Consider the following 24,824-nt stretch of genomic DNA (forward strand, 5'->3'; position numbering starts at 1 on the left):
TCGAATTGAGGGGAGAGAGACGTTCACCTAGTTTCCTTTAATTGAAGAGCTCTAAACGAACGTTTCTCATAAATAGCTATTGATTCCTTATCGGTTTTCGAAAGTTGATGATTTGTTAAGCAAATTGCCTGTTGGAAGAGACGCAAACAACTGTCAATAAGGAGGCTACAGATTCGACGTTGAAAAAGTCTGAGAAACTGACGTGTTTATTCCTTTATAGACGGCGGTCAATTAAAAAAAATCAATCTAGCACACGAATGCGATGTTGTTGTAAAGGATAAGAAAAGGCTCATAACCGCAGGTCGTCCAAAGTTGTCTAGCAGTAGAGCAGGCTTTCAGAGGGTCGAAAGTCCATCGAGTTTCGTTCGGAAGTCCATGGAAGCCAGGACTGGTAACGGACTTTGAAAGTCGTCGTTCGCTTGACAGGCTAATCGGCTTAGGATACTCGTTCTTACCTGCGGATAGTCGCCGAATTTAGTCTGGTAGTCGAAGACGTAGAGGTAGGAGTTGCGGTGAGACTGGCTGTGGAGGTCAGCCGTGCGGGTCGCCGGCGCGACGGTGTTCGCGTCACCCAATGCCTCCAGCGTCTCGTCCCTGTGGACATGCACAAAAACGATTCACAGACCGAACTGACAGTTCGATTTGCTTGCCGAGAAATAGGAAGAGCCAGCCACTCGATTGCGCTTACGAGTTCTCTTTCTCTCTCCTGTCTCTCTTGGCTTTTTTAATCCCCCACATCCCGCCCTCCGCTCTACTGTTTTCACTAAGGTTTTAATTGGCAAAAGTGCCGTCGACATATTTGCCTCCTTTTTTAATGAACCACTGGACGAGAGAGAGAGAGAGAGAGAGAGAGAGAGAGAGAGAGAGAGAGAGAGAGAGAGAGAGAGAGCTGCCGCGTGCACACGGAAGCCGCATCGATCGCGCCAATCGCACGAACTTTGTAATCTCGGCTGTTTGCCCCTAATTGGCCTGACTTATGCTCGTTATAGCCAGATTATTGCACTCAGAGATCGTTTGATCTGATTCTCTCTGGCACATGATCTCAGCTTGTGAAAGAATTGCAAGTGGACTGGTTTGGCTCGCAAGGCACGATCACGAGCTCCCTCTCGTCGAACGCTCGATCGATAGAGGAAAAGACGCGTCGTTATTTTCGGCAAGTACCAAACTTTTGCAAGCGCAACGATAGGATAAGCGTGATAAAAATATTGTGTATTTTTGGCTTAACGAGGAGCCAGGTGATCAAAGCTTGGCAGTGTGCGGCTGGCCGCAAAGAGGCCGACTGGGGTCGATACTCATCGACCGCACCGGTTATCATCGCACTGCGCACGCGGCTTCAAATAAATATTCGCGCGCGACGCTTATGGAGAGAAGGCGTACCTGATGTTGACGGGATGCTGCACGGGCTTCTCCCAGTCCGTGTACTCGTTGATAATGGTGGCGAGGATCTCCGGCTGGTGGTAGGTGTAAGTGTTGCGTACGAACTCCCGCAGGATCTTCATTCGTCGGTCCGCCTCGATGCCGTACTGCGCGTCGTCCGCGGTTAGCGAGAAGTACGCCTCTGAGCGCACTACGCCCACCATCAGGTCGTACCTGTAAACGCCGATGCTTCTCTGTAGCTGTATACTCATGCAACTCCCTCATTCCACATTTGCGCTGCTGCTTTTCTCCCACGTCTCCCACGTAGCCACCGGCGGCCTGTTAATCTTTATCGCACCTTGGCGATCAGCGATGCTAGCTGCCGCTACCAAACATTTGCCGCGCTCTACCTTTACACCTCGTAATTAATTTTCAATTCTCAGCTTTGCTATTCAAACTTTCACTCTTTTAGATTTCTAGTTATGCTGGCAGTTCTACGATAGACGATGTTATACGATGTACCGTAGTGCGCGCGGATAGTCACGCGTCAAAGAGTCTACTTTTCGCGTAAATAATTTTTTTTACTGTTCAAAGGGGAAGAAAAACGAGGAGAAAGTATGTTTCATCATGATCAAAATATTCTAAAAGCGTGTGATAAATTGAATTTCACGTGGGCAACATTAGAGGGTAGTAGAGAGTAATGGTCATACGAAAGATACGGTTATGGCTTCTAATGTACACTAAGTACTGGCTCACGTATACACAGGCTTATACATGTTATGCTCTTGGACGTATTTTGAGAAATTGAGTGCCGAAATTCCCCTGTCGTCTGCTCTAAAAGTGTAATATTCTATGTTTTTACATCACGGCGTGAAAAATTATGTATGAAAAATAAGGATAACCTTTGTCAAATGCCGAGACGACCCTTGCTTCCAAAGGTCTATCCATGGAAAATGGAAATTTCTTTTTCTATTTCTATTTCTAAATACAGATTGATTAGAATTTTTGGTTATTTTTATCGTCGTTTAATCGTAAAATAACTAAGTATCTCCCTGAAAGCTTTAATTTCGCGCAATAACGCTTGTATTAAGTAATCAATCAATTTTTGCTAATATTTGAGTTTACCAGTGTGTGGATATAGACGGAGCGATAATTAAACAAAAGTAAAATGCTTTCGGCGCTTCTGGATTGAATGTCTAACAATGCTGGATGTAAATTTGATGACGCGCAATGAAATAATAATCGGAATAGCGGGAACTGATTTCGACACTAGACCTTTATATTGCCCTCACCATCAAAAAGTACTTGGCAAATTATATGTCAATGAGTGTGTCACTGCTACCGGAGAGCGGGTGCGCGCAATCGAAATGACTGATGCGCAATATTCCTTGCGAAGCCCAATATCATCGACGTATCGATGACACGAAAAACGAGTAATGGATCCGCCGGCTCATTATTAATGCATGAGCCCGGGGGTCATTGGCAGTATGTTTCACCTCGAAACTAAATGAAATCATGCCGCCAGAAATTGGCTGTCGTAGCCTCGAGTGTGCAACTTTCGAGCGTTACTTTCTTTTTTGCTGTCCGTATTTTGCACCAAGATTAAACTAAAAAAGTAATAATCAATTTGTCTGATTGCGAGAGCACACACGCGAAAGTACAAATCCACGGACAGACGATAATGATAAACGTTTATTTGTTCACCTACATTTTGTTTATTTATTTTTTTTTCTTTTCGACGCGGGGCGCTCTCACTTCTTCCTCACGGAGTAGCGCGTATTTTTTTCCGCGCCGCACTCCGAGCGAAATGAGCTTTTGGCGCGGTAATTAAAGAGAAACCAGCGTTTCGGACTACAAAGCAGACTGTATTTTCATTTTCATTTTCCGTTTTTTCGTTTTCGGCAATTTCGTCGGCGCCAAACTTTATGGCACATCGATGTATTTGATTGCACAATGCTCGACACAGGCAAAGCTGCGACTATCTGCTTGAATAATTAAAGCAGCAGTAATGCGTTATTCAGCGACCTTCGCGAGATTTGACAAAGCGTATACATTTTCAATAATTCTAGCGAACATTGCGATTGTTTCCCATGTAATGTTTTATTCATTCGCGCACCCTTGGCGCAATTATCACGCTTTTCACTGTAATGAATTCATATACTCAGCGCAGCGTTTCTGCCACTGGGGCTGCCTGCGAGCAAAAAACTGGCCCGAGTCTAATTAAACTTAATCTCGTGATCATAAGCCTATTACTTGGATGGAGGGAGAGGGAATGAAAATTTTGTTTGAATAATTAAAAAATTCCGTAGTTTTGGTCGCGGTAGGCACATAATCACGTTTCCTTCGCGTATTTTTCTCCCACTGGCACTCGTTTCTTTTATTTTGGCAGGGCGTGCTAGCAGTCATTGAAACTTGCGAAAACATCAAAGCGTTCGTGCGTTGGCTGATTCGCTGCGAAAGCGAAATTCGCGCGGCGCTTAATTTTCGCCCTTTTGCATGCGCCTATCTCGTCGGTACCGTTTTCCTGTTTTCCATTTTTTTTCGTCGCTGCCGCGTGCGTCCGCGGAATTTCACTCTCTTTTTTCCTCTCTCCCCGCGTGGACGGAAGAGAAAAAGAGTGAGCGATGTGATTTCATTTCGCTCGCGCTCTCGCGAGCTTTCCGCGAAGTTTTCTAATTTCGCGTCCTCTGCCGCCTAATAAAATTTAACCTCGTTCTCTCTTTCTCTTTCACTCTCTTTTTCGGACGCACGGCCACGTTTTCCGCGACTTTTTTATTTATCCCAGTCGAAAAGCTCGACCGTTCGCTTAATCTTGCAAATCCGTGACTTGCGAGGATAACTCTCTCCCTCGCTTTTTTTTTGTTTGTTGCGCCTCGTAATTCACGCTCCACGGGATTCGTGCTTTACAACTCGCGACAAGAAGTTGCGCGCGCACATCTTTTTTTTATTTTAATGGATTGGAAAAAATAGTGTATTCCGACTTGGCGCGCGGCCGTGGAAGCTCGCAGCAAATGTTCAGCACCGCAAAGCTGAAAATCGATTGTTACGCATAAGATAAACAATCGCGCGGATATCAATTATACGCGCGGAATGCATATATCGTCAAAATTATTTTTACGCTGTTGCTCGCTGGGTTATCAGCTGACAGTTTATTTGCGAAAATTCAAATGGCGATCGGCTGCGTAAAAGTGAATGGATGGGCGTACATACGCCGCATAGCAATATTAATTCCGGAATTATTGATCGACTACTTTGAATAGCTGTTAACACGTGCGCGCCCGCTCGTTTTATACGCATACTCTCCACATTTAAACTTCCTAGTTTGATGCCCTTAAATTTAAAAGTATATATCCAGTAAGCGCTGCGCGATAGGCATCGCGCGGAATAATATATTAAGCCAAAATCAGGCGCGTTAAAGAATCAACGAGCCGGGAATTGACATTTATGGCTATTTTAGTGTTCCGGCTGTTGTCATACAAGCGTCATTGAAACTTTGAAAGCCCGTTGATTATGAGAATCAAGTACGTAATTGAAAAGTTCGATGGTCTTGGTAGACAATCGAGCCAACTTCCGGCAATTAACGCGTCGAAGCAAACTTAGTTAGGAGCAGCATACCTCGATAGTTTAGCAACAACGTCTTTCCTGAGCAGTATGTTGTTGAGCGTGTTGATAGTGTCGACCTGGAGGGTGTAGTCTTGATCGTCAGGTTCTCCGGGATCGATGACAACGCCGTCGATGCTGGGTCCAAACGCAGGAGCAAACTCAAGGCCGTGTACCGGCACCGCCAGCAGCGCGTTAAGCGGCACCTCCCTTAGGCAGCTAAGCAAGTCGCCTGCCATCTGCGATATACGCCAACCAGCGAGATAACCCAAAGTGAGAACCGTTAATTGGGCCAGAGATACAGAGAGAGGCTTGCCAAAGTTTCAAGATCCTATTGCTACTGCTTCGCGTTTGAGTTTCTCCAAAGTTGTTGCTGTTTACGGGACTTGCTTCCGTTTATTCATGCTACGACGAGCATATATTTGCGATTTGGTGTCGGTAACCCCCCTCTCTCTCTCTCTCTCTCTCTCTCTCACACCCTCTTACGATATAAGGCATCATTTTGTCAAAGTGTCTAGCATCAAATTATCAAATTATCAAATGGGAAGCTCCCTTTCTATTCACGCGGAGAATATCTGACGGCATGTAGTTGACTCGTGAACTTGTCTGCTTGAATTTGCTTGAAATCTGAAGGCCGTAACGTATTTGCGAACAACCTCAGCCGTAAAAATATCATAAAAGAGCAATCTTTGAGTTAATTTTTGCGAGAGAGAATTAATGAGTTGAAAATGCAAATACGCGACTTTAAAGAGCCCAAATATAGAAAAAAAAAAATGAGAAAGAAAAACATGCGGCGTAAAAAGCACTGCAGTTGCGGCGGATAAAACTCAGCCAAATGTCAAACGACGCGAGCGTGCGAGAGCGTTAATTTTCCGGAGACTCTCCGCACGCATATGCTGACAACGCGCGCCAGAAATACGGCCAATTTGGCAGCCACGACTTTCCGACTACATATTCACGGGGAGAGGAAAAGGTGGAAGAAACGAGCAGCAATTAAAAATAATCTATTCAGAATTAAGACGTGCGAGTCGCAAGGAAATAAAGAACCTCGAGCGCATTCGGAGTGTACAATGAAGAAGTTGAATGAGAAGGGGGAGGGGCGAATGAGAGGGGGAAGGCGGAGAGCGGGAGAGAAAGAAAGAAAGGAAAGTAGAGAGGTTAAAGTAGAAGGACCATTACTTACCGAACAATTGAGATTCTTGGCGACTTGAGTCGCGTAATTGGCGGCGCCCCTTATCAAGGCCCAGGGCGAGAGCGCGCTACCCGACATCAGCACACCGCGATGGAACAGCAGACCTGCAATACCAGCAAACGCGAAATTATGGATGCGCACCTTGTGATTGTACTCCGTTGAAGGCCTGACCGTCTACTCTTCATTTTTTGTCGAGTCCGCTCCCTTCCGCGCATTATTGTCGTGTTCGTACGACTTAAGCGACGCTCCAAAGGAATGTCTTCCTTGCATAAATGAGCTTGCATTCAGCCAGAGACTTTTGCGAGGGAATTCCTCGTTGATTGTCGAGGCACTCGAGTCAGCGACATGTAATGAAATTCCACGAAGTACACGGGCACTCAGGAAATCCCATTTTTCTGCGTTAAACTCAATAAAGCGAAGCGTAAGCCAACTAATTGTAAGACGAACGCACAGGTGCTAGAGAGATTTTGAATCAGTTGCGGTGGCTCAACGTCCAACGCGAGCCAGCTTGTATTTACGATCGACAGCTGCACTTGCTCTTAATCCGCGTGTATCGCGCTCGCAAAAGTGCGTCGTCCGAATTAAACGACTTGGCTTCGGCGCGCAATTACACGAGAGCTTAAGACCGTGCGGCGCATGATGCCACGGCTACGCGCGACATGATACTGAACCGATTACCGCGAGAGCCTCAACGCAGCCCCTTGTCTTGCTCGCGTCTCATTATCTCGGATGGTTTGCCACTTTCCTCTCTGTGAAGCCCCGGCTTCGCACTTATACGCCTCGCTTCCACGTGTAGTACGCTCGCTACTGCCATGAGCTTTTGACAGAGATTTTGTTGAGCTTCTGCGGGTTAATTCTCATGTCGAACAGGAATTTCCAGTACGGTGAAATTTCTTAATAACGATCTTAATGTTTCAGAGTAATGACAGACATCCAACAGCAAACGCGAATACTCTTGCTCAAGAATTTTGTAATTTTTCTACATTACCGTTTATTTTGGAAATTTAATTATGCATCAGGTGATTTCTAGCGATTCCTTAAAAATCTTTAGAACTAGCAAGTTCGAGAGTATTTTCATGAAAATAGAAGTTTCTTGTTGCAAGTTAGATACAATAAGTACGCGCTTAATTATATCTCATAAATGGATACGAAAGTTTTCTTAAATTAAAATTACATCTCATTTAGAAAGTTTGGACTCGAGAGCAGATGCACGCTCGAGTAAAAGCCTTTCCAATAAAACTTTTTTATATTTCCGGACGAATATATTTTTTTTTGCTCGCTCAAAAATATAAACTTGTCCTAAGCGCGCTTTGAGAACTTGCGAGCTAAGCTCGGAACAATATTATATCAAATTGTCCACGAAAGTAATTCGGGCAAAAGTTTGGACAACTACGGTATCTGGCAGTAACGACGACGACGACGCCGAAGCCGGCTCCCATCGCAAAACGGCGTTGTCTGTTATCGTGGCCGATGGTGGGCTAGCCGAATGAAAAATTCTAGAGGCGGCAAGCATCACCCTCGCTCACGCGCTGAGCCTAATAAAATTGGATCGCCAGTCCAGACGCGTGCGAGAGAATCGCGTCCGGTTTCGTTACAGTTGCGATCGGCCGAGGGCTTGCTTGCTTTTCGATTTTACGAGACAGTACGCGTTATATGTCGCCGACCACCACTGCGATATCCACCGGCGCCGATGCGGCCGCGGACTTTACGCGCTCACCCCCTTTTTTACACGGCTGATTTACGGATACCCGTAAAAAAAGATAAATAAAACTTTTCAGCCTCCATCCATATGATAGGTTCTGGACTTTTATGAAGTGCCCCTCACTCGTTCTATCCTTCTCTTCTATCTGCGTGTCTCATTTTGCTCCCCGGTAAAAGTTTTATGTCGCGATTGGCGTGCGTTGTCGTGAGCAACGAGCGATTTAATGGAAATCAATGAGGTAAGAATATTTGAGCTTCGTTGGATCGTAGATATATGTCATTTGGATTGACTTTGAAATTGATAATGCTGAAAGTCTGTCGATCAAAGATTCACGATGAATATTATATGAAATTTATCTCGTGAGCATTTTTCACGAGAGCAACGTGGCTTTTTAAGATTGCTAAATTAAAATTATTCAGTAAATAGCTACTATAAATCACATGACACAATAGACGCAATGAAAGCAACAAATGAAGAAGCTATGGATATTCGTATAAAGTTTTTGAGAGTGGACGAGTCTAGCGAGTCACCCAATAAAAGTCTGACAGTGATCTCGAAAGTAAGGAATAGATAGAAATTGATTTATTAATTTTTCTGAGAACTTACTGCTTAACACTGTGTAGGTACATACCATACGCTCGTCTAGGCTACAGTGACTCAGCAATACAAAATCAAAATTTCAGCATAATAGTAAAATACAGTAAATTGGAAAATAGACTCTTTCTCTCTCTCTCTCTCACAATTTTGCATTTGCATTTATGTATAGATTGAAGAACGATTTTACAGTAATCTAATCTGTCGTACAGGAATGAGACTTTTCAAATATAAGTCCTTACAGACTAACAATCTTTTATACTAAAGATCTTACAGATAGTAAGAACTACAAGATCAAGACGCATACTCAAGCTAACACAATATATAAATTGAACTTAAATCTAAAATAATCAGCAGTGAAAGGCTGGTGAAGAGACAACAGTAAAAAGCTGCGAGGGATTAAAACCACGACTTTAAGTGCCGTCCAAAGACTGACTCATAACTATAAGGAAGGTCATATGTCAGATAACGTTCTGCTACTAAGACGTAGACAGCTTAGCTGTATTAAGAAAGACACAGATATTGAAGTAACGGCAGACTCTCGGAAAGAGATCCAAGGCTTATAGATTTGTTAGACTCGCAATTAGAAATTGTCCTCAAGTAATAGTACCTCTAGAAGCAGAAAAAGAAGAAGTAGCCGTCATTTACATTCCCCAATTTTCTTATTGAAGAATTCAGTCCTACTGAATTTGTTCAGCATGTCCATTGTGCGAATGGAAAACGAGCGTTTTCTTGCTTCCTTGCGAGAAGCAGAGAAATGAAAAGCCATGCGTAGGTTTCTAATGGATTTACGCTTGATGGTTGATTCATCAATCGAGAAGAAGGATATGATTCGTGAAGTAAGAAGGAACGTCGTTGCAGGTGAAAAGAGAAACGTGAGAGATAGGTTTCATATAGCACCCAAGACAGGCTATTTCAGCTTTAGTTTGTGATAGGTTACATGAGAAGTGATATCACTAGTAGGGATTAAGGGGATAAAGCCAGTTACAAAGGGCACACAGGCATTCTGAGTAACCTGAAGCTCAGCCGCACGCGTCTTATCGAGGTCCATGAATGCCGTAGATGTATAAGAGAAATAGGGAGAATAGCGGGAAAACTAGGGTCTCGACCAAGTTCTTCTTAAGTTTAAGATAGATATTGACATTCTGTGAAATTTCAGAGAATGAAGTGAGCCATAAATTCTCCTAATGACACCCATTATAATATATGATACTTCTATTGAATAGAAGATGAGAGAGTAATTCCATGACTCTTAACAGTATTAGAGTATGGCAAAGGAGTGCTATCAATGATAATTTGAGAAAGCCCCGAGAAATCTGAAAAAGGTAGATATCGTATATTATCAAATGGCCAATATGGTCACTTTTTTTGTCTTAAAGTTGAGATAAAGTCTGTTTTGACCCGCCCAGTCAGCATTAACTTATCTAATACGCTGTATCTTTTGAATCAATGTTAGTTGGCGTGCAGTGTAGGTAGATCTGGGCGTCATCTGCGAAGATCATATGATTGACAAACTGTAAGGCACTAGGGAAGTCATTTATGAAGACCACAAACAAAATTACACCTCTCATTTCAAGCCTAGACTATCCAATGGTACACCAGATACAGCTCGGAGCTATTGTGACATCCCCTCACACTCATCAATAACAGACTGAATGCGATCAGAAAGGTAGCGAAAAAACTATCTCAAAAAAAAAATGCGGAGTCAGCCATGTTGAGACCACACAGTTTCCTGATAAGTAAGTCGTAAGATAGGCAGTCGGATGCTTTGGAGAAGTCAAAGAGGAAAAATAAAGGCATATCTGACGTCGTCGAGCAAGTCCAGAAGAACGGTCTCAGTGGAATGTTCTTTGCGGAAACCTACCTGCCTAGGGTCAAGTAGTTTATTCCTGTCGATATAACTTGACAGTTGTCTATGAACAAGGTACTTGAGGAATCAGGATCTTATAGAATTGGACAATTGGCCTAGTGTCAGACTCGGAGATTTAACCTTTAAAAGAGATCTCAGAAAAGTGCGCTTCCGAAAGCTTGAAAAAGAAGCACTATCGATTAATCTGGTAAGAAGACTTATGAGGTAGAGTAGTATTGTTAGCTAACATTGAGATCGCGTGTGTATGTAAGAGACAGAGAGCGGGAAGAGTATTCAAATAACACCTCAATTATACTTGGCTAGAGCTCTGATACCGCAGCGTTAGCCATTTCACGAAACGACGTTTATCCATACACATACACGCGCTACACGTGTAGACACATGAAAAACTCGAAACTTCACTCGCGTATTTCATTGATGCGGTACTGCAAAATTGGCTGCCCTCTGCAGTTGCCTCCACTCCACTTTCCTCATCGATCGCGTCCTATTATACGTATATGCTATTTGTCTGGTTACGTGCCAGTCATTGCACTTTTTGCTTTTGCTATGATGATAATGATGATGATGATGATCATTATGATGGCATTGATGAACTTACTACCGTTTAGCGTCTCATTGTTACGTAATTTTAGTTTTAACAATTTTTATTGTAGTATATTTGCTATGAATTAGTTTCCATGGCAATCGGCTTTCGAGTTTTCGTGATAAAAACCAAAATTAACGTTACACATTGTCGCCAATTATTCATCAATGATTCATTTCCTTATTCATTTGAAATGAATTTCATTCTTTTCAAAACGTACAATTTTATTTTAATTAAAAAATTATTAAAAATTAAACTTAAATCTTTTATTTAATTTATTTTGAAAATTTCTTTGCGTATTTACTTCCACATGAAAATTATTTCAAGCTTTGTAAGTGATGGTAAGCTTTGTATATGAATTTTTCATTTACATCTACATAAAATTTTGTCCTATAAAATAAAAAATAAAAATGTAATAAGTATAGAGGAATTTTCCATTCTGATTTCATTCGTTAATATAAAATATCGTTTCAACAAAGTTATAATTTGTGAATGTAATCTTGGTATTATTTTTCAAACAAAATGTAACTCTTTTACGACATTAAGATTAGTTTCATTATAATAGTTCACAGAATTTCTCACGGATATTTTAATTAGAAATTTCTTCATAATAGACGAAAATTCGCATATTGCATGCCATCAAATTCACGAGACCACGTAATAATTTGTGCCTCGCGCGCGTTCACATGGGTCGCGCGAGCTGCGTCGTCATCTCAAAGGCATGCTGGTGGCATATACCAGCGCTCGTTTACGAAAATCGATGAGAAGGGGGAGAAGGTCGTCGTTTTTGGTGCGAGCGCGTTGTAATTTTGTAAGTGACGTTAACTACCTGCTTGACTAACTGAATTCTTACCTGCTGTTAACTTGAAAAATCTGGAAATTTTGAACGTTCTTGCTCACTCGAGTAATGTTTCTTTATATATTCTGTGTAAAGTCTATTGTTTCCTTACAAAAGTCAAACGCGAGAGCATTTTGCAACAAATTCTTATAAGCCTAGATTGGAATATTCATGTCCATATTTTAGAAGGAAAGTTATTTTCCAACAAGAGCCATCTGAGAGTTTGAGAAAAAAAGCGAAGAGCAAGTTGAGAAAGGATGCATTAAAGACGTATAAAATGGTCTTACAAATACTTAGAAAGCTAAAAGCTGTTGGACTGATTGAAAACTTTACTGCAAAGTGATTTTCCAGTAGAAAGCGCGGAAGTAGTACAACAGTGGACTACTACCGGTACAGTAGTAAAAGAAAGTGTATGAAAGTGCTCACCATCGGGCACAGCGCGACTGGTCATGAGAAAGTTGACACAGGCGGCGCCAGTGCCGTGGCCCACGAGGGTCACGTTCTTGGGGTCGCCACCGAAGAAGGCGATGTTCTCTTGGACCCAATGCAACGCGGCGATTTGGTCCATCAGGCCGTAATTTGCCGGAGAGCGTAAGTGCGCGTCCGTGTTGACGTTCAGGAAACCTGTAATCAAAGCAGACTTCGATTAGTGATCCACTTTTCCACAGGATTTGCTTCATTGCCCGTGTGCTGTCTCTCTCTCCTCTCTCTCTCTCTCTCTCTCCGTCTCTGTCTCGCGCGCGCGCGCGCGTGCGCGATAAGCTCTCGCAGCAGAGTGCTTTGCTCTGTTTTCACGGGTAATCGCTTGTTTAGTATATTTTTACTCTGAGCACACGTTATCTTTCCTCCTCCCCCCACTTTGTTGAGCATGCATCCAAAGCCCAAGTTTTATCGGTAGCTGCATAAAATTTTAGCTTTACTAGAAGTGCGAAAGTTTTATCTTTAAAATTAGAAAATAAAGACTCGGACTCGCAGTTTAGTTAGGCCGAAACAACTTTCTAACTACCTTTAATGCGAATTTAATTTCAGCTAAGTAAGCTTCTTTTAATTGGCGTTACATTAACGCGGACAGAGCATCACCGGAAATGAATTTTCGAGAGTGAACATCCGTCTGCTTTCGCGCTCTCGGCGCTGGGCGGGAAAATCAATATTTCTTTCTCACAATTTTTAGATCCAGATTTCGATATGAGCTTAAAGCGAACTAAAAACCAGCGCATAAACCAATGACCTTCAATCCGACTAGGCTGGCAGAGAGGCCGTAATGCATATCTCAATGGACAAATGAACGAGCGAACTAATGGAAGGATAAAAAAGCACGAGAGACACATCGCGAGAGTATTTTTGTGTGGGCCGAACTATTTGAAGCGCGAGTGCATCGTTCGTGTCATTGTTTTCGACGTTACTTTGCCGTTCTCGCGGTTTCTTTCCCTCTTCCCCATTTTTGTATGTATGTGCTGCGTGCATGCACTTTGACTCGCGGATGATTTATGCTTTCAATACAGCTTCGGCGGGCGGCCGGCTTTCGTTTCTCTGGGCGCGGATAAATAATCGAGCTGTGCCCGGGATAATTCTTGATTTTATGGGATATTGGCTTGGCACACGGCATTGTTATTCTTATGCTTTCCTGCTTTTCTCCGCTTTTGTTTTTTACATTATGCTCTCTCTCTCTCTCCCTCTCTTGCAATTGCTTCGCTCTCCATTTTAATTGAAAAATCTTTTTCGTCGATATATCGCGGCTAAAGCTCGCATACGTGTTCTACAATTTACGATGCGAAGAACTCCTGCTAAGGGGACTTTTTACTTTTTACTGTCGAGTTACAGACTACCTGGGAGAGATCATGTAATTTTATTGCGTTATATTCCTTTGAGTTCACCAGGATTTCTTTGACGATGAATTTTATTAAGTTCGTTACACGGGACGAAGTTTGCAGCCGAGCTTGCTTTAATAAACTACGTTTTCTTGATAACAGCAAACGAAGCCGAAGCGTGTTACGCCATCAAGATTATAATTCGGTCAGCTACCTCGTTCTATGGAGCCTTCCTCTTTTTCGCTTGTGAAATACTTTTCGCATTCAATTGCCCGGCGCGCAACAATAGCCGAAAAATCTCTCGGTAGCGTAATTACAAGTAAATGCGACTGCGACTGCCTTTGACAACAAGTAGCACAAAAGAGACCTTTTTCTCTCGACTCTTGGGCTTTCGAAAAGGACGTGAAAATGCAGATGCACGCGGCGCTACGCCACGACTTTGCTGCTCTCGCGATTTGCCTTTACGCGACGAGGGAGCCACGCGACATGGGATTTTTGGAAGGAAGCAGCCAGTATAGCAGCAGCAGTGAGAAAGCTCTGCCCTACCAGCCCAACCATTCGGATAACGGTGATTGATTGGCTTGTTATACATTGACAGTCATGGCTGTTCGACACGTATGAGTCGCGAAGCACTCGGCTGACAAAAAACAATTTGTACTACTCGAAGATATACATAGGCTTTTGACGTTTCGTTCGGGCTCATGAAACCGCCTATTTATTCAAAATTTTCTTTATAGTCTTTCTGTTGCCTTTCGATGTTTTACTCTGTGTAATTATCTACGAGTCAGTATGACGAACATTCCGATATCGTGCACTTGGCATACTGCAGCTATACAATGAGCTGAGCTGTAATTTGCTTATTAGTAACAATCTTTGCAGATCTTCGGTCGCTTCTATTGCACTGTTCGGCAACAACGATTATTCAAACGCGCAATTGCATGATTTTCATACTGCAAACTCTGGTGCGTATTGCAGGGGCATTAAAAGCAAGCTGCACAGCGAGAACTCGCGACTAAAAATGCCACAAAGATATATGTGTTTTCGTTTCAACGCGGCGTTTTATTGTTTACCTGACAATAGTAGCCGATGTACTTTCGAGAGCGAGGTAAAAAGGTAGCAGCAGCAGAAGCGAGAGCCGAGTAAATATGTCCTGGAAAAAAAAACGCGCGAGGAGAAGAAGAAGAAGCGACAGTAGCAGCCAGGGCTTAAGGGAGGTTTGTCAGTTTCCTCGTTTTTCGGCACTCCCCAAGGCGAAAGTAGCAATCTCACTTTGCCCGCCGCCGCGCATCCCGCTACCTCTTCTTACAACTCTCGCCTCTCTCTGAGGGCGTTAATTTTTTATCTCACTCGTGCACGTTGATTGTCTGCCACGCGCGAGGACTTTACTGATAAACGCGTAGCCTCTAATGAAGCGTTGTCGCGCGTCGGACAGCCGAGTTATCGCTTGCGTGCGCCAATTTCATTTATTTCACTCCTCTTCGCTGACCGAAGCTCTCGTACATGAAAGTGAAAAGAAAATGAAAAAAAATGTAAAGGTGAAGGCGACGGATACGTGTCTGAAATATACGTCTTCCGTTCATTCAAATTCCATCCATTGTTCGTTTCGACACAATCGCAGACACCAGTAGCGCGGTGCGGCCAGCGACTCTATACCTGCGTGGGTATCGTAAAGTACCGGACGCGCGACGCTACAGCGCTAATCTAGGTGTATATTATTGTGCAAGAGAGAGCTGCATACTCCGCCAGAGACACGTCGGATAAAGTTTCTCGCTTTCAAGCGCCTATCTGTGTAATCTATATTTATTGGTCGTGTTTTTTTGACCTCGCTGGTATAGTTTGTGCGTTTGTTTCGGGTGTCTAGTCTGTTTTGCATTCTTTCTACTCGTTTCGCTATAGCTACTGCAGATTCGAAAAACTTTGAACGTGATTTAAAAGAAAACTGTGATTCGATGTATCACTTGGGCTCACTGGACGACACTTTATACTTTTGTATCTGTATTGTTTCGTGCATTACACTCATCCTATGCCATATTTCACGTTTTATATCGGCGTTTTCAAATATTGAGGTGAAATATTTTTAAATGTGGTTCATTGTTTCTGGATGTTCGCGCGCATTTCTCCTTTATAAGGCGATAATTTGGCGCTGCGAGCGTTTCTGGGTGGCTGCCCAGCGCCCACGACGGCAGAGGCTAGCTGCTCGCACGAAAGCGTGCAGGAGCTCTCTTCCCCTTGAACTCGCGGCCGCAGCGCAATGCTCCTTCACCTGCTCCCGATCAACGCCGGATCTGAGCATCGGTCTGGCGTCGTACGGTCGGCGATGAGAACGTCCAGGGGAAGGAGTCATCGCTTCGCCATCGTCGCAATAATACCAAAGTCGCCATTTTCTACTCAAAATGTTTCCGATTTTTTCGTGTTTAGCATGGCGTGTACAATTTCTAGCCTGCACTGTTTATCAATTGTCAAAGTCATCTTTAGAAGTGATAAAGAGCAAAGTTGATCAATTGTCAATCCGATCATATCCTTTTGCTGTTACATTCGCAAATATTTTTAGTTTGTCGTATCAATGGAAGTTTCTTTTGTTCAATATATTATTTAATTACACGAGCGCTACTGTGAATCATTTCATGTTAGAGACGAAATCTAATAAACGAATATTAAGTTGCTTATGATGTATTAGACGATTGCGAAAATAATTATAATATACATGAATTGCTCATGTTATTGATTGAAACCACAAAGTAAAATGTTCTTTATTCACAATAAATACTTTATTTACAATAAATTGAATACTATTATGCATAGTTATTCGTAGCTTTTGACAAGTGAACCTCTCCTTCAAATATTTACTCTATTGAACTATAAAAATAATAATACAATATACACTGCACGTGAATCGTGATGAACATGCATGGTCGAAAATCGTTGAGATTATTTTTTTGTGATTTACATTTTAAAAAGAGGATACGTGCACTGGACTGAAATTATATAAAAGAGAGATTATCTCCAATTTAATTATTAAATAAATATCATATCAGCAAGTTTGAAGCGATTACAATAAGATTTAACAATTATGACACATTCTATATAGGTGCATTTAATTCGGCTATAAGGAAAAAGTAGAAAGGAAATATTTTCAATAGCTTGAGCAAACTACTTGAAAGTAAGCGTCGGCCGTCAAACTCTCTCTCGAAAAACACAATATCTCGTGAAAGTGGCCTTTCCCGCGCGCGTATCGGACGATCTTTCAATCTATCGTTTAGTTGCTCGAGCTCGAACTGGAACTATTTTGTCAATGGCGCCGCAGTAGCAACAGCAGCCGGTCCTAATAGAAAACTTTTCCCCGAGGCCAACAGCAAGTCCGCAGAAATTATTCTTACCGCTGTGTGTATGTGTATGTGTGTGTGCGTGTTGATTTTGTCGTTATATCAGCTCTTGCTCGCCCACTTTATGTTTTTCTTTCCAGACTAGCAAACTTTTCGTTAATTGTTACGGTTCTTTCGAGTCGGCTACTCGCGATGAATATTCATTTTCATTATTCCTTAGTTTTTGAAGATTTTTTTTTTTTTTTTTTTATTATTTTAATTGCTTCAAATCTATATTATAGATTTATTTACAATACATAGTTCATACGGAATGTGAAATATTGAGTTATGTTAGCTAGTGAGAAGGTGGAGAATTAGGTTTACAAGTATTTACATTGAGAGATTGACTTACAGTTTAATATTACATTTGTCAAGGAATTCAAGTATGCATTTTGACGCTGGTACATTGGGTTCGGCAAATATTAGAGACATTTTCATTGGCAATTGAAAACCTAATTTTATAATCTGTCTTGTCAACTGTTGTCTGTGGTCATTTAGCAGAGAGCATTGCCAAATAATGTGATCAAGGTCCTGAGGGAATTCTTGACAAGCGCACATAGGATCGTCAGTTAAATTAACTCTAGCCAATGACGCTGCTAAGTTGTAGTGATCTGCTCGACAGCGGTTGATGGTAGCTATGAGCTTTCTGGAAAGGCTTAACTTGTGAAACCACGAGTGAGAGGAATCCTTATAACATATTTGGAAATACATTTTACCTTTATCTAGGGATGTAGTTAGAATTTTTTCTCTCGTGTTATCGCGCATATTTTTTTTGTATTTTTCTTTCAGATCTGTGAAAGGAATGTTAAGATTTTCCAGAGCGTTAGGGTTGTTTTCGGCGTCTTTGGCTAGAGAGTCAGCGAGTTCGTTGCCCTCAATGCCAGAGTGAGAGGGAATCCAACATAATTTAATCGTATATTGGCCTTTATTTTCTTTTAAGAATTTTAGATACTTATCTTTGATTTGTAGGATATAGGGGTTAACTCTAATATCGATTTCAGGATTATTTAGACTTTGCAGTGCTCCTAAGGAGTCCGAGTGAATGCAAACATTTTTGTCTTTGTGCGCTAAGGCCATATCCATGGCGTCATTGATGGCAATGATCTCTGCTGTGTATATAGACGTGTATCTATGAAGCCTTCTGACAACGCTAATGTCTAGAGACGGGCAATGACAAGCAGAACTCGCGTATTTATTTTCTCTGTCTTTACTTCCGTCAGTAAATATTTCAATAATCGTAGAATCCGAGTTAAGTTCTCGCAGTTTTAAGGTCGGATTAGACGATCGTTTGAGAGTTTTGCCTATTTCTACGTCGATCGGCATGGAAGTGATCAGAGTTGCATATTCGCATTTATAGATTTGGTACATATTAGATTTGATAAGAGGCATTTGCGATTTGTAGAGTTCTATAATGCAATCCTCGAACAGTCTGTTACGCTTTCTCTTTGATTTTTTAAGGGTGTTATTGTAGTATCGCTTAACGTTTTTATGAACCAATAGATCTTCGTTAGTTATAATTTTGGATAAAAACGAATAGCATAAAAATTTAGCTCTTTCCCTAATGGAGGGCAACTTAGATTCAGCAAGTAAGACATTGGTGGGGGTAGTTTTGCGAAAGCCTAGGGCTGCGCGGATAGCGGCATATTGGATTTTTTCTAGCTTGTTACTCAGTTCTTCCCTAGTAGGATAATATACAAAACTGTTATAGTCTATTATTGAGCGCACAAAGCTCTTATAAAAAATCAGTAGTACTTTAGGGTGTCCACCCCACCAAATGCCTTGTAGATACCTCAGAATGTTTAGGGCCCTATGGCATCTATTTAGGAGGCTACTTATTTGCTGTTTAAAGGAAAGAGAATAATCGAAGATGACGCCTAGAAATTTTGCCGTTTCGCTTGATTTGATGGTGCATTCGTCGTTAATTGCAAGTTTAGTTTGGCCAGGGAGGATGCCATTTCTATTGAAAACAATAAAGACAGTTTTATGCGGAGCGAGGTCTAAGCCTAGAAGCGAAAGATTGGCGTCTATGAAATTGATTGTTTTGGGTAAGGAATTTACGTTGTTCGAGCAGAGTGCGATGTCGTCTGCGAATTGGTATGCAGAGACTGTTCTGGGTATTTTATTCGCAATACTGGAGACGTAAATTAAGTAAAGAAGAGGACTTAGAACTCCTCCTTGTGGCACACCTTTATATGTAAGATAACATTGATCTTCCAGGCTGGAATAAATATGTCTTTCGTAAGTAAGAAATTTAATAAACTTTACAAGCTTGTAAGGACATCCTATCTCCGCTAATTTTTTGATGAGTAGGTCGCTGTTTACATTGTCGAATGCACCACTAACGTCAAGAAAAGCAGCGTACAAGTTTATGTTCTTTTTAAAAGATTCTTGTATTTTGATAGTGAGATTCGTTAAGTTGTCAGAGCAAGACTGGCCTTTTCTAAATCCGGATTGTGAGTTAGGTAGTACATTCTCTCGCTCGATCCACCACTGCATTTTATTTTTAATGATATTCTCGAATAATTTACAAAAGGCGGAAGTAAGGGAAATGGGGCGAAAGTTAATTCCATCCGATTTGGAGATCAAATGAACATATGATTTTTTCCAGTCTTCTGGGAAGTGGCTAAGTCGGAACATTTCATTGTAAGTATCAACTAGAAGAAGTTTGTATTTTAAAGGGAGATTATAAATTATGTGGTAATCGATACCATCAATGCCTGGAGAGGAGTCGAAATTACGTGAGTCTAAAGCTAAATTCAGTTCGGCGAGAGTAAACTCACTTTCGAGAAAATTATTCTTCTGACACTTTGGGAAATAATCGGGTTTGGTAGGAACCCACGGTGGGCATATTTTATTTATAGCCTTCGTTTTATTTTCAATTTGCAGGTTTTCAGACATATGAGATGGAGTAACTTTCACCCACTTGTTTTTAAGGATTTTTGAAGTATTCCAAACATATTTTATGTTTGTGTGACAATTGAGACTTTCTGCGAATTTTATAAAGCTTTGTCTTTTTTTATTTTTAAAGGTTTTACACGCGATTGCTCTAAGCCTTTTAAATTCAGTAAAATCAGTAGTGTCTTGTGTTCTCTCCCATTTTTTAAAAGCTTTATTCCTGGAGTCTCTGATTTCTTTGCATTCGTTATCCCACCAGGCAACGGGGTTGCGATGGAATTTAATGTTAACAAATTTTTTGATAGGAGTATTTTTCTTAACTGAATCAGAGATGATTTTAACATAAAAGTTATATTTCTCGTTGGGAGAAAGATCGTTATACTCTGGAGTGAGAAATACAGAGAAAGCTTCATTAAGTTCTTCATTGACTTTTTGCCAGTCGGTGCGAGATGATCTGATTTTGAAATTTTTTTGATGGTAAGTCATTTTTTGGGAATTGACTTGTATATGTATCGGGTAGTGATCGGATCCCACGGTATCAGTATGAGCCTGTGTTTCTACCATGTCTCTAATTTTATTGCTTGTTATTATGAGGTCAATATTGGATTTGGAAGTGGTATCAATATGTGTAATAGTGTCGGTGTTGTGAATAAAGAAATTCGATTTTTTAATTGATTCTAAAAGATTTTTGCCATTAGAATCAGATTTGTTGCAATTCCAAATTTCATGGTGTGAGTTAAAATCTCCTACGAGTATGTTGTTACATCTAAGGTCAAAGTTAGAAAATAGTAGATCCCATTCTTGTTGGCTCATAGTATTACCGGGGGATCTATAGCATATATAAAGATTAAACGCAGGTTCGACATTGGTTATACGTAGACCGCAAAATTCGATTGAATCGTTCGGAGTAACAAGGTTGTCGATTTCTCTATAGGCAATATTTTTGCGAATAAGTAACACAATACCTCCTCCTGAAGAGTCTTTTCTATCTTTTCTAAAAGTCAAAAAGCCTGGAAGCTGAAAACTTTTATTGTCACTGAGCCAGCTTTCTACGCACACAAAAATGTCGATATTTTGGAGTAAGGCGGGGAGATCTTCCTTTCTTCTCATTATACTGCGGGCATTCCAAAAGATTAATCTGAGAGTTGTGATTGTAGATGATACGTTTCCGTTCATATCCATTTTTTTTTTTTTTTTTTTTTTTTTTTTTTTTTTTTTAATTTTCTTCCATTTCGTCATTTGAACTGTCGATGTCCATTGGTTTTTCTAGCCTCTTGATTATTCTTTTGATTCGTGCTTTTAGGGTTTTGTCTTCTAATCGAGATTGAGTATCCTGGAGCATATGGAGAAGCGCTTGCTCGTTCGAAGAGTGATGTTTGGCGATGGCTTGGATGTCGTTGCTGCCGTAGGTTTCGAGGAGAAATTGCTTGAGTTCCTCATACGTGAGAGGATAGGCATGGGCACTTTGTATGATATGCTCTTTGACAGAAGAGAGCTGATTTTCTATATCTGTTATCGTAGTTCTTTTCTTGAGGAGCTTAATCGGGGACTGGTCGGTCGACGAATTTTTCGTTATAGCTTTTACGTTCGTAGCTTGAGTTCGTGTAAGTTCGCTATTTTCCGACGAGGAAATGCTGAGCGGACGTTTGACTCCAGTGATCAGAGGTTTTACGTGTGCCGTAGAGGAGCTTGGAGGGGGCATCAAGCCGCTCCCGGTAGCGTCATGTCTTGTCACTGTAAGCTCCGTGAAGTTGCCTTGAGAATGAGTTGACGTGGAGTCCGACGTGGAGGGGAGTGAGGGGAATGCTTGATTCTGATCACTGTTCGACGTGTTTATGTCTTCTTGGGAGGGAGATATTTGTGTCTCTATGTTTTTACATTGTCTTGCGAGATGTCCCTCTTCTTTACAGATGAAGCAAGTAAGTTTTTCGCTTGAGAGATAAATCCAGTACTCTGTGTCATCGTAGTCGATCTTCATACTTTCGGGTAGCTTCGCAATATCATTCGGGCTTATGTACATTTGTCTTCTGAAGCTCATGATGTGAGTATATTCGGGTTCGTTGATGCCGGCTCTTAAGAAAGTTATTTTGGAAGACGGTTTAATATCGAATTCAAGTAATTTTTTTTCTATTTCTGTGTGGGGAATGATTGGGCACACATTTGAGAGAATAATACGTTTGGCCTTGGATACTAGTAGTCTGAGCGGAAGAATGTGCGAGCCAATGTTTACAGTTGAGCCCGGTGCGGTAATTTTGTCAGCGAGTTCTTGCGTACTTAGGTATAGACAAACTCTACCTTGCGAGATTCGCGAGGCAAATGTAATATTCTTTGGACCAACCATCTTACCTATCGCTAATACGTAATCTTTGATTTGAAGGCCTTCTATCGCATCCGTAACTATGGCTTGGTCTTTCTTTGGATACTCTAGAGCATGAGAGTACAATACTTTGGAGGAATTTTCTTTATCAGTTGACATTGTGGGTTTTTTTGTTGTTTCTTGTGTGGGTAGACCGTTCCTGTTTCCAGAAAGGGTCATCGCAAACACTTATCGAGTGTGGAAAGTGCAAGCGCACTTTTCCACACTCACAATTATACTATAAACCACTTATTAGCACGAGACTTGTTACGAGAAACGTATTTCTATATCTATAGTAATCACTCGCTTGATGGAACACGTAGGTAAACACGTCTTACCTCTACGACGATCCGATCGAGACTGAGTTTTTGAAGATAATGCATATTATTTTTTACCAAAACTTTTCTGGCTAAGAGGCGAATCAGGTGTACCGAATATTTATGATGTTTCTAAAGCCTCTTCGGTTTTTTTTGAAGAATAATATTCTGTACAAAATAAAAGGAAAAAGAACAATTTTTTTCCGTCGACAGTGTTTCGAATTTTTCATGCGGATTGACCATTCTCTATTTTTCTTTAGGAAGTTCGACTTTTATCGTACCAATTTTTCTGTCGATACAAAGATCAAATAAACATTGAATCATTATTGGACATATATTGCCGAGTCGAACAGAAATGTTGTACATTTCTAAAAGCATTATTAGTCGTGTAAGAAATTTTAATAGGCAAGTATTCGTAGTCGCGGTATAGAAAATAGAGAAACATTAGAGAAACAGAATGTCAGGCTATAAATATTTAAAATTAGATGAACAAAATCGGCATAGTAGCGGGAGAAACGTTGGAAAAATGATTATTTCCTTGAGCAAGTCCCATTTGCATAGATATCCGGAGAGGTAGGGGTTTTGCCTCGAGCAAAATCCATTTCTCGGTGCATTAATTGGAAAGAAAATTCGATTTTTCTCTCTCCCTTTCGGTCGCTCGCTCTTTCGCGAATATCTTATGAAATCGTCGATTGTTACGTTCGGATCTCATTACCAGAACGTCGAGCGATTGATCGACAACGCGCCGTCGCGTGTGTCAGAGATTTAATGACCTCGGCGAAGGTGAAGTAGTAAAAAAAAATTAAAGAAAGAAATAATTTATTTTACGCACGTAAGCCAGAGTAACGGCGATGATTAATTAAGAGTGTGCCATCAGTCACCAGGTCAAATCCTCAACATTTAGACGCGAGCTACGACACAAGAATTTAGTTTGGAGGAGGTAGAGAGAGAGAGAGAGAGAGAGTCGTAATGAGTTTCCTATTAGATTTACTTGGGATCGCGTTGCCATGACAACCAAGGCGAACTTTCAATCTCTCCTTATCTCTCTCTCTCTCTCTCTCTCTCTCTCTCTCTCTCTCTCTCTCTCTCTCTCTCTCTCTCTGTCAGCCTTACTCTCTGCGTTTTGTCGCGCAATGCAAAACGTAACGAGTTTCGCTTGACTTACAGAAAACGCAAGGACGACGACGTTGGTGGCGCGAGCGCTTATCTTTACGAGTTGCATCAGAAATTTCAAGGGACGTAAAGTCGGATGACTGACGATTAAACGCCGCCAACCAGCGGCGTGGTTTTATTCGGGCTCGAATAACCATCTCTACCCGAAAGCAACGACGAATCGTAAATAAAACGCTCAAGCTAGTGTCGCCTCGCGCTGCCGAGGGCTAAAAACAGATCTAATCTTATAGGAATCGCAAAGAGCCGTTTTCGGACTCGTTGTCGAGAAGAAGGGAAAGCTATCCACCGCCGTTGTCGTCGTCGCGGTAAAAGTTTTCCAGTTTTATTCGCCGAGTGAAAGCTGTTCTCCAGCCGCAAATTGAAGCAAACGATCATGACATAGCTTTAGAAGTGCAGAATCCATTTCCAAGTGCAGCGTCGATTGTATAGCTCACGGGGGGAGGGGCTGGTATCCAATTGAGAGAACGGTTAATTAATTGTCATGCTTCGTTTTGTTTCAAAGGCTCGCAAGCACCAAAATCGATGAACCTTGCTACCTCACTAACATTAGCTTAAACGTGGCTATTTAATCCATAGTCGCGGGTAAACCTAATGTCGCGTAATTTTTCATCTCGTTGCTTATTATAGCAATTGTTTTTGGTAATATTCGCCGACATAAACTTGTTGCTAAATTAGTGATATTGAATATCAAGAACTAAATCAAGCATGAAAGGATTATGTAGGATTCGTCATTTGTCTCTTATACAATGTATTTTGATTTTCATGATCAAACCTAAATCTTTCAAAATGGTCTCATAACCGATTTCTTTCTCGCCGATAAAAATATTCCGGTTATATCGTCAAATTTAGTGCAAATTGCAAAAACAAAAAAAAAGCGTCTTCTCAAATATGTAGCCCGTCGTTCGCGCTGGCTGCGAATAGCTTTAGAGAAGCCGAAGCAGGCTATTAGGAATCAAATAAAGACAAACTCGAGCTTTCGCCCTGTGGTAAACGTTGTCGTCGCACGTACGACGGTACTTTGCGTATTTAACGTCCGTAAGCTCGTCGCGTCCGCTTCACGTACATGGTAGTTTTGTTTATTTCGATGGCTTTCTCTCGAAGTTTCGCAAGAGCGAATGAAAGCACGTAAGTCGAAAAGTTTTTCTTTTCAACGTCAAGTGTTAAATAAACGAATAAGA

At 41.4% G+C, this 24,824-nt stretch overlaps 1 protein-coding gene across 3 annotated transcripts in view; it reads right to left on the reverse strand.

The window, feature by feature from the left end:
* LOC131670330 (neuroligin-4, Y-linked) overlaps positions 1-24,824 on the reverse strand; it is a 154,852-nt gene that overhangs the window by 14,051 nt on the left and 115,977 nt on the right. For all 3 annotated transcript variants that reach the window (XM_058945841.1, XM_058945843.1, XM_058945842.1), the window contains exons 3-7: positions 12,162-12,359; positions 6,140-6,252; positions 4,972-5,195; positions 1,378-1,590; positions 456-594 (exon numbers count right to left, since the gene is read on the reverse strand). In XM_058945841.1, coding sequence (XP_058801824.1) covers positions 456-594; positions 1,378-1,590; positions 4,972-5,195; positions 6,140-6,252; positions 12,162-12,359 — 887 coding nt within the window. The remainder of the gene's footprint in view (positions 1-455; positions 595-1,377; positions 1,591-4,971; positions 5,196-6,139; positions 6,253-12,161; positions 12,360-24,824) is intronic.

This window comes from Phymastichus coffea, unplaced genomic scaffold (genome assembly GCF_024137745.1).
Source record: "Phymastichus coffea isolate CEN01 unplaced genomic scaffold, Cenicafe_Pcof_1.1 PCOF00108, whole genome shotgun sequence".
Taxonomy (NCBI): domain Eukaryota; kingdom Metazoa; phylum Arthropoda; class Insecta; order Hymenoptera; family Eulophidae; genus Phymastichus; species Phymastichus coffea.